This window comes from Sphaeramia orbicularis, chromosome 11 (assembly GCF_902148855.1).
Source record: "Sphaeramia orbicularis chromosome 11, fSphaOr1.1, whole genome shotgun sequence".
In the NCBI taxonomy this organism is placed as follows: Eukaryota; Metazoa; Chordata; class Actinopteri; order Kurtiformes; family Apogonidae; genus Sphaeramia; species Sphaeramia orbicularis.
The window spans coordinates 3,567,634-3,577,849 of NC_043967.1; the positions used below are offsets into that span (position 1 = coordinate 3,567,634).

At 38.4% G+C, this 10,216-nt stretch overlaps 1 protein-coding gene across 1 annotated transcript in view; it reads left to right on the forward strand.

Moving 5' to 3' along the window:
* LOC115427994 (focal adhesion kinase 1-like) overlaps positions 1-8,144 on the forward strand; it is a 52,249-nt gene extending 44,105 nt beyond the window's left edge. Inside the window, 8 exon segments of the mRNA XM_030146762.1 lie at positions 742-759; positions 2,543-2,599; positions 3,428-3,448; positions 5,588-5,685; positions 5,933-5,971; positions 5,973-6,018; positions 6,109-6,209; positions 8,010-8,144. Of these exon segments, the coding sequence (XP_030002622.1) occupies positions 742-759; positions 2,543-2,599; positions 3,428-3,448; positions 5,588-5,685; positions 5,933-5,971; positions 5,973-6,018; positions 6,109-6,209; positions 8,010-8,129 (500 nt within the window). The 3' untranslated portion in view covers positions 8,130-8,144.
* Positions 8,145-10,216: the final 2,072 nt, after the last annotated feature.

Sequence of the window (10,216 nt, forward strand, 5' to 3'; positions counted from 1 at the left end):
CACACTTAATGGGTTAATTAGTCAATGGAAATGAGCCGTAGGTGTGACTGCGACAGTGATTGGTTGTTGGTTTGTATGTGTTAGAAGTGGTGACACATGCATTGTGAACCCCTCTGGGACCCTCACCCTCACAATGGTTCAGAAAATCAATGAATGAACCAATTAGTGATGTCTGTCTCCTTCCAGGATGATACCATTCTCATCACCATCCTTAAAGAACTGCCTTAGGTAATATCTCAGGTTTTTTAGCAAACACAAAAATCTTGTAATACAGTACAGTATTTGGTGATTTAGGCAAAAAAAGTATTTTTTGTCCAAAAGAAAAACATTTTTAGGAAGGTGGCGATCTGCACATATATAGAATCTGAAAGGAATTATAAACTAGACGTAATAAATTCCAGTGGATTGGACTTAAACACAGCTGCATCCTCTCCTGACTACGCATTAACCCTCTCACTGACAAATGTTCACAGTTTGACAAAGACAGTCCTTTCTTCAGAATGTGCTGCTGTTGTCTAAAGTGGTGCTTTCATGCTTTCCTCACTTTGAATTTAACTGCAGATATTTGGATGTTGACTAACTGGTTGGTGGCTTTGCAGATCCTACAACATGTCCTGTGTCATTTCCAGACTTTTCATACTCTAACCTCTGCCTTGTTTCTCTCCCACCCTCTTCACTGCTGCCCCCCCACCCCCACCCCCACCCCCCTCCACTCCTCCTTCGCTGTCCTGTTTCCTGCAGAAGAACTTAGCGGGGATGGTAACGTTCCACTGTTGTTTATCAGTCTCAGTTGTTTCTTCTTTCTTGTCCTGAACTTCACTGTTAAGGACAGGAAATGTGTTTTCTGTGGGCCGTTGTGTGTCAGCTCCTTCACCTTCCAGTGTATGTGTGTGTGCGTGTGTGTGTGTGTGTGTGTGTGTGTGTGGTGTATTAAGGCTGAAATCAGTAAGAATAAAAACTGAGTGTATAGTTTTTCATATTTCTGTGGTTGAAACTCTGAGGACCATAATGTTAATGACTGACGTTTTAGTAACTGGAGCAGTTTTAGTTCTGTTGTGTAATCTGATTGTGGTTTTATCCATGTACATTTGTGATCATTTTAAAAACAAAAATACTTCTACATTAAAAAAAAGTTTCTTCACCACAAAAAAAAACAAACAAAAGAACATTAAAAAGCTGAACATTAAGTTGTATGTCTCTTTAAGGGAAGTTCTCCAACCCTTTTGTGAACACGTGTACTCACATTCACATACACACACACGCATGCAAACACACACTGAAGCAGGGAGAGGTTCGCTGGATTCAAGCGCCAGTGCATTCCTGTCTATAATGGGCTAACACACACACACACACACACACACACAGTGACAAATCCTAGACCACATGGTACCGAACTACTCTCTCAGTTCATACAACTCTTAAAGCACCAAACTAATTCTTCTGTTTTATTCCATAAACTGCTTCAATCTCACTCTGTTGAAATGTTGTTTGTGATCAAATGAAACACATTTAACTTGATTTGAGTGTCAGCAGTTAGAGCAGGGCTTTTTTCACTTCAGGTCAACATATTTTAAACAGTGCTTTAAAGGCTTTTCCTGAACTCCTTCAACTCAACATGAAGCTTTTTTTTTTTTCCATTTTAACTTTATTTACAAAGTCAGCCCAAACAAACGGCCCTGATGGTTCATCCAGTCGTGTGTGTGTGTGTGTGTGTGTGTGTTATGACACTTCTGTGGAGTCTTCTGGAAGTCTGAAGAGTTTCATCCATCTCACATTGGAGGGCTGTCTTCCTCTGAATTTGCTGTAACTACTATATTCTACACTACACTAAGCAGGAGCTTGTAGAGAAACTCAGCCACAGGAGTAGTGTTTGTGATGGGTTTGTGGACACATTCCCTGATCAGCCCTTCAGGACAGCAGATGTTTGACTCTTGTTTCCAACAGCTGAGTCTGCATGGTGATTTTTTTTAAACACCACCATCTGGTTAGGATCGAGTCCTTCCATCTTCCCCCCTTCACCACTACCATCTGCTCACATGACATCCAGGTCCTTGTTTTTTTTTTCCCACCTTGTGTTTCACTCTGTCTTTGTCTTTTTCTTACACATCGCTCGTTCCTGTTCTGTCATTTTTCCTCCTGCTTGAATCCTCTCTCCTGTTTCTACTCCTTCTTTTCTTCGACTCCTCCACCACCACAGTTTCTTACCACAGTCCAGCTGCTCTCACACAGCCAGATATGCACAACACATGCTCAGCTGACACTCTACGCCAACGCTGTGTGTTTAGACACAGGCAGAAGACCAAAGGAACTAGGAGTTAGTTTGAGAATAAAGCTGCTAAACATTGATTTTTTTTTTTTTTTTTTTTTTTTATGGGATGCACATGTGATTGTGAGTATGTGTCAGGGATCATGCCATAGTGAACCTGTGATAAACCAAGCCGTATATGCATGTTTGTCCGTGTGTGTGTGTATGTGTCCCTGTGTGTGTGTGTGTGTGTGTGTGTCTTTGCCTCTTCTAACTGTGTCTACTCTAATGTTACAGAGACTGATGACTATGCTGAGATAGTTGATGAAGAGGACACATACACCATGCCCTCCAGTAAGTAACCTCCTCTCTGTCCCGTTAACACTCATCAGTGCTAAGACGGAAATTTTTTTTTTTGTTGTTGTTGTTGTTGATTTTGTTTTTTTTTACAGTTTTGGACAGTCCAACTCTTATTCTCTTCTGTAAGGTTCCTGAACAAACATAGCTTTTACTCTGTGGTATAATAGGCTGATTTGGACGAGGACGTGGTAGAAGTTCAAGTGAACCGCAGTAGGTTAGCAGCAGCTAATCAAGTCAGGCTGCTTTCAGCGTCTTATATAAACAGCGGAGACACTATTGGGAGGTCAGGGAGGATACAGCTCATACCTTGTAACTGTGGTTACATCTGTCAAACCCATTCGTATGTTACTCACCACCCTACATTTACTGTCACTTTATTTGATACTTGCGTCTTTAAACTTGGTTGTAGCCTGTAAGTAATTGCAGCTTCATCCCACTGTCAGGACTTTAAATGTGTGTAAAGTTGCTTTGTCTTTCTATATTTGTCCCACTGTATGTCTCTTTTGCTTGCTTTCCTAGACTTCCTCTAAACAGTCTAAAGTGTGCAGACATATTTTCCTACTGTTTGTCTGGGTTTGTGTGCTCGTTTCACGCTGTCTGCTATATGTGTAGAGTCCACTGACAGCTACACACTGAACATGCAACATGTGTTTAGTTATTCTGTGGCTCTGTTAACTAACTGGAATAGTAACACAGGTAGTGTGTGTGTGTGTCTCTTTAATTCTGTTGTGTGTTTTCTGAGCTATTTTCAGTCGTAAAGCAGCTTGTGGCTTTTCCTCTTTTCATCCATCTCTCTTCCTCTTTCTCCCACTGCCGACACAGTGAACTATGGAGTTGTTGAAGGTAAAACCTCCTGCCTCTCTTGCTTTGTGGCTCTCTTAATGAAATGCCTTGAGATTTTAATGCGTGCCTCATTTTCCTTGCCTGGTTCTGTATTGAATTGTACTGAGACTTTCATCTTTTAACCCATAAAGACCCAAGCTGCCATTGGTGACCAAAACCATTTACTGATCTAAACTGTTTAATACCTGTTGATCCATTAATCCTATCAATATATGTCAATAATTGGTGTAAAATACAGTTCATCTTTTCATGGTCATCAGATATGACCCATTTGTTGACCTATTCAGAGGCTCCGTAGTTACCATGGAAACACCGTCATCTTCTCCAACATTGATTCCCCAGTAAAACCCTATGGAGTTGGAATCAATGACAGTAGATAGACCACTGGGTTTATGTTCAATTAATGACAGATTGGACTAAAAAAGACACTTTTTCCTCAGTTTTCTCTGTTTCTGATATAATAACCATCAACTTTAATCTGAGTTTTTATGAACATCTACATGATCAGAAAATGAAATCTAGGAAAATACCTGATTTTCACTGAAAAAAACGCACAATAAAGAGGATATTACTAAAATACATATAAGGTTAAATCCAGAGAGAATTCATTTTGGAACTGCCATAGACGTAGCACTGGTCCTTATGGGTTACTAAAAAAGGAACTTAACATTCATTCAAGTACATGTTTTTGGAGTTGTTGAGACCACTGAATAAGTGGTTTTTCCATCATTAGTTGTTTGTTGAAGTTGTTCTTTATTGTCACAACATTTTGTGATATCTGGAGGTAGAACATTCAACAGCATTTGCAAATGTAAATGAGGCAAAACAACATTGAAACTTGTTTTTTTAGCTGAAAGTTTAAACAAAATAATCCAAATCCAAACGTAAAGAAAAGCACAGATCAATACTGTATTGCAGTATTGATAATTATAATTACAGTGTTATAATAGATGTATTACTCAGCCCTAGTCTGAGGACACACACTGTCCATGTGATTCTGAGCATCTTTGAAGTATTTACATTATTATTAGGCTGGTTCTCACTTCACCATCCTGTTGGTAATGATAGATTTATTTAGTTTGATTCATCACAGTGATTGTTGGGTTTTTTCTGTCATCTGTGGGTTCTTTAGTGTCTAGAGTCAGAGTTAATTGCAGTAAACCTCCTCATATTGGAATGTGTTTTGTTCATGTGCTCTATGATTGGTTTTGTTTGGGATGAGACCAAAAGCAGAGCTCTGCAGTGTTGAAGTCAACTTTTAATGGCGTTTTAGTCAGAATGTGGTCGTTCTGTCAGGTAGAGGCTGACATTAAGGATTATCTGCACAAATGTTGTAAAGAATAGGCAGAAGTATTGATAAGACAAAATGCAGAGGTAAAGCGTCAAACGATGAGGATGTCTGTAGCAAAACCAACCCATTTAATTCCAGTTCTCACTCAAACAGAAAAAGGTTTTTGTCGGTGAAAAGAACCACATTGACTAAACGTTAGCACCAGTAAAACATTTATTTCTGTCTTTGGATCATTTCATTAGCAAATCCAAGTCCACAAACAGACTCATTAAATGAGACATTAATGTTACCATGAAAAAATCCAGTCACTGATGTGTGGACTGTGTTTGGCATCTTTATGAGACCTACATTTGACATTTAATGGGTTTACTGTGAACTCTTCTGTTTGTATTATGACGCCTGGCAACTGAAATAATGTATTCATATTAAGCAGCTGGACTTGATTAGAGTTAAGGAGTTGCATATTGTCTTTTTTGTTTTTGAAATGCATTTTTCATCTTATTGCATCTTTTACATCTGATTTTGCTTTTTACCATGTCTTAGTCTTGAAAATGACTTGACATTTATCATGGTCATTTTCAATATGAACTGATATTTAAAGTCATAATATTTTTGGTCACATCCTTTTGTTTAAGTGTTCGTGTCAGGTTAAAGTAGAGAAGGAAGGACTTTTCACAGAAAGACCTGGCTGAAGTGTTTTTATATTTTAATGGTTTTGGTTTGGCCTGACCTGGACTTTCCCAAAAAGCAGAGTGCATTCAGTGTAACAAAGCTAGAAATGTGATAGATGTTTTTATTCTTTTGTTAAATAAACTTGACTGGTGTTTGTCCTTTTTCCTCGGTCTCAGCCCGGGACTATGAGATCCAGAGGGAGAGGATCGAACTGGGGCGCTGCATCGGAGAGGGTCAGTTTGGAGATGTTCACCAGGGGGTCTACAGCTACCCGGTACGACACACACCACTTAGAAAACTTACAGCAAAATATGAACTTGAACATTGTTTGGATAATGGAATTTCATAGAAAAAACATGAATACATTGTAGATGCTTCAAAAAAAATGAAGTGTGTACATTTTTCTTGCTTTTTGTCTTTTATTGTCTCGCTCTATTGTGAAGTCAACTGCAAAGATAATCATAAAGAGATGATGAAGCAGTGAGTGTGGACACATTGAAGTAAAACTTGTGTTTGTGCAGGATAAGGCGGCTCTGCCTGTGGCCATTAAGACCTGTAATGAACTGTACATCAGACAGCGTCAGGGAGAAGTTCCTACAAGAAGCATGTAAGTGTGTGTCCACCTCTGCTGCCTCTGGTACGCACCGCTTACCTTTATGGATCTGGGGCTGTTTGATTTTGATTGTATTTTTTGCAGTAACCATGCGTCAGTTTGACCATCCTCACATTGTGAAGCTGATTGGAGTCATCACAGAGAATCCTGTGTGGATCATTATGGAGCTGTGTACTCTTGGAGAGGTACAGTCAGATAACTACTGTTTTCACAGTTTATCCCAGTCTGTTCTGTCATACAAGTTAATATGATTATTCTCGTAGCATAATTACCCGAGTCAGCCACTATATGGACAAAAGTATGTGGATACGTTGAATCCAGGTGTTTCTTTTCTAACAGGGGTCTGGGATACAAAACAATTATGACTAATGTCAGAATATAGTTTTATATTATGGGATAAATATCATTGCATTAGTTAGTTTGGTTTAAATTGTTACCTCCGCCAAGGAGGTTATGTTTTTGCCAGGGTTTGTTTGTTTGTTTGTTTGTTTGTTTGTCTGTCCGTTAGTGTGCAACATAACTCAAAAAGTTATGGACAGATTTGGATGAAATTTTCAGGGTTTGTTGGAAATGGGATAAGGAAGAAATGATTACATTTTGGTGGTGATCGGGGGTGGGGGGGCCCACGGGGGGGGCACTGATCAGCCTTGGCGGAGGTCTGCGCTCTCTGAGTGCTTCTAGTTTCCATCTACTTTCATCACATCTCACTGAGGAAGAAAAATCTGCCATTAAACTTTAAGGAAATATTGATGTTTCTAAACTATATGGACATAAATATGTGGACACATCATGTCTACAGCTGTCAGATGTCCTGTTCATGAGGATCAGACACAAAAACATCAATATTAAAAATCAATAGGATATTATCCTATAATATAAAACTATATTCTGACATTAGTCATTATTGTTTTGTATCCCAGACCCCTGTTAGAAAAGAAACACCTGAACTCAACGTGTCACATACTTTTGTCCATTTGTGTATGAGTTAGGTCATTATGGTATGAGGCTAAAGATATGTAATAAAGTAAATATCATTTATGCTAGTTTATTATTTCTCCTGAAAGGTAAATATTGTGCCTTTAACCACACTACATTTATTTGTTCCTATTGCTGCTGCTAAAAATAATAATTAGTAGTGCCAATTTGCTCTGTTGGTAGGGACCATGTAGTTCTGTCTGCCATTGGTCCTTACCAGGTTCTAAAAATATTTAAATCTAGCCTCAAGTTTAACCCTTAAAGACCCAAACGTCCACCTTTAACCAAAACCATCTACTGATCTAAACTGTTTAATTCCTGTTGATCCATTAATCCTATCAATCCAAGTCAGTAATTGGTGTAAAATACTGTTCTTCATCTTTTCATGGGCATCAGATATGACCCATTTTGATGTTCAGAGACTCCATAGTTACCGTGGAAACACCGTCATCTTCTCCAACATTGATTCCCCAGTAAAAACCCATGGAGTTGGATCAATGACAGTGGACGGACACACTGGGTTTACGTTCAGTTAATGACAGATTGGACTGAAAAAGACACTGTTTGTTCAGTTTGATCTGTTTCTGATAGAATAACCTATGAATTTACTGAGTTTTAATTTACATCCACGTGATCAGTGAATTAAATATAGGAAACTGATGTTCACTGAAATAATAAAAAATACAGAGGATAATATTAGAATAAATGGTGATTAATCACTTAAGAAAAGTTAAATATAGAGAAACAAATATTTTGGAATTGCCACAGTAAGAGCAGTGGGTCTTTATGGGTTAAAACCAACCCTCAAAAACTGTTCAGGTTTATGTTGAAGTCAGAACAGTGTAAGGACCAAATGACATTTATTATGTCCTTATACGACAAAGCCATAGAATTCAAAGAGGTTGTACTTGTGTCCTTTCTGTTTTGTTGTGAGTGTATCTACATTGTTTATTCCATATGTGGACCCAGTGTCAAAAAAGGTCTTCCGTTCTTCTTTCTTCGGTCCACAGTTGCGTTCATTCCTTCAGGTGAGGAAGTACAGTCTGGACCGGGCGTCTCTCATTCTGTTTGCCTACCAGCTGAGCACAGCCCTGGCCTACCTGGAGAGTAAACGCTTCGTACACAGGTAAACACACCGGATACACTGAAGGCTTGTACCGGTGGAGCCGGGCATGACATTATTGCTTCTTTTGGTTTATCATTTTCAGCACTTGGACATTTTTCCAACCAACTAAATGCTTCTCTAGAAAAAGTATTTTCAGATACTGTGCAACATCCCCTGAATTTATCTGAGTGCATTTGTAAGACAATAGGCAAGGCAAGGCAGGTTTATTTCTATAGCACATTTCATGTACGAGACAATTCAACGTGCTTTACATAAACATTAAAAGCATTACAGCAGGGAAGCAATAAGAAGTATAGGCATGAGAAAAACAATAAAAAACAAAAAAACAGTTAAATAGATAAAATAGATACAAATTTTAATCTTAAAAGAAACAGTGCAGATCTGAACTGATGAATACAAACTCTATTCAAATGCAGCTGAGAACAGGTGGGTCTGTAACCTGGATTTAAATAAACTGAGTGTTTCAGCCGATCTGAGGTTTTCTGGGCGTTTGTTCCAGACATGTGGAGCATAGAAGCTGAACGCAGCTGAACTGAGGGGTCTGGTGGGTTCATACTGGGTCAGGAGGTCACTGATGGATTTTGGTCCTAAACCATTTAGAGCTTTATAGACCAGCAACAGAACTGTAAAGTCTGTCCTCTGATGGACAGACAACCAGTGTAAGGACCTCAGAGTTGGACTAATGTGGTCCACTTTTCTGGTCTTAGTGAGGACTCGCAGCAGAGTTCTGAATGAGCTGCAGTTGTCTATTTTTTTTGGTAGACCTGTAAAGACACTGTTACAATAATCAAGCCAACTGAAGATGAATGCATGGACTAGTTTTTCCAGGTCTTGCTGGGACATCAGATCTTTTATCCTTGAGATGATCTTAAGGTGATAGCAGGCTGATTTTGTGACTGCCTTGATCTGTTTTTCACAATGTAGATCTGAGCCCATCACTACACCCAGATTTCTATATTATCTTATATTCCCTATAAATCTGGTGTATTTCTATTCATCAGGGGTGTCAAACATAGGGCCCGCGGGCCTAAATCGGCCCTCCTAAGGGTCAAATCTGGTGCAAAAATTACACAGAGGACATTAACAGTCAAGGATGTCTCTGAGTCTTGACAAGTTGTTTTGATCATGTAGTTAAATACAGTATTTTTCAGTTCCAGATGCCTGTTTGTAAATAGTTTGTGTCTTCATAGATCCATTGTGATCTGTCAGTTATAATGATAAGCTGAGGCTGAATATAGTTAAAACTGCACTTTTTTTAGGGGGGGGGGGGCTCAGGTTGTTCATGTTATTGAAGGTTTTTGTGAAAGGATAGTTTGTAAATGTAAACACTTTCATAATGTAATTTTAGTGTTTTGCACTAAAACAAAGAGACAAGTTTGGAGTTATCATTTTTCATAGTTCAATATGCTATAATTTTCATGGTCTGTCCCTCTTGAACTAAAAGGAGTTTTACACCCCTGATATAAATGTATTTAGTGTGCATTTGACTTTTTTACATTACAAACCTTTATAGAAACAGCAAAATTAAAAAAACTGAACAAACAAAAAAAAATCTTACTTGAGGTGCTGGCACACAGTAAATGCACGCAATAATAAATTCTGTTGTAGCAGGCATTTACAAACATGTCTGGTAGTAAAATAGGTCATGTGGACTGAAAAGGAGACAGAATTATTCATCACTCATCCATGAAAAAGACATGACAGCCATTTGGATGGAAAACAGGAATACTCTAATTCTGTTTCTTTTTTTTTTTTTTTAAATATTAAAGCCATGTGTAACATCGCCTAAATCAGGGTGTCAAACATGTGGCCTGTGGGCCAAAACCGGTCCGCCTCAAGGTCCAATCCAGCCCATGGGATGAATCTGTGAAAACACATTGAATATATTAACAATAAAAGGTGTCAAAGTCATTACTGTTCAGGTTCCACATACAGACCAATATGATCTAAAGTAGATCAGTTAAGTAAAATACTGTCACAATAGCTATAAATAAAGACAACTACAGATGTTTTTTTTTTAGTGTAAAAAAAATTACATGAAAATGTTTACATTTACAACTTTTCCCAAAAAATCTGAATCACCTGAAAAAT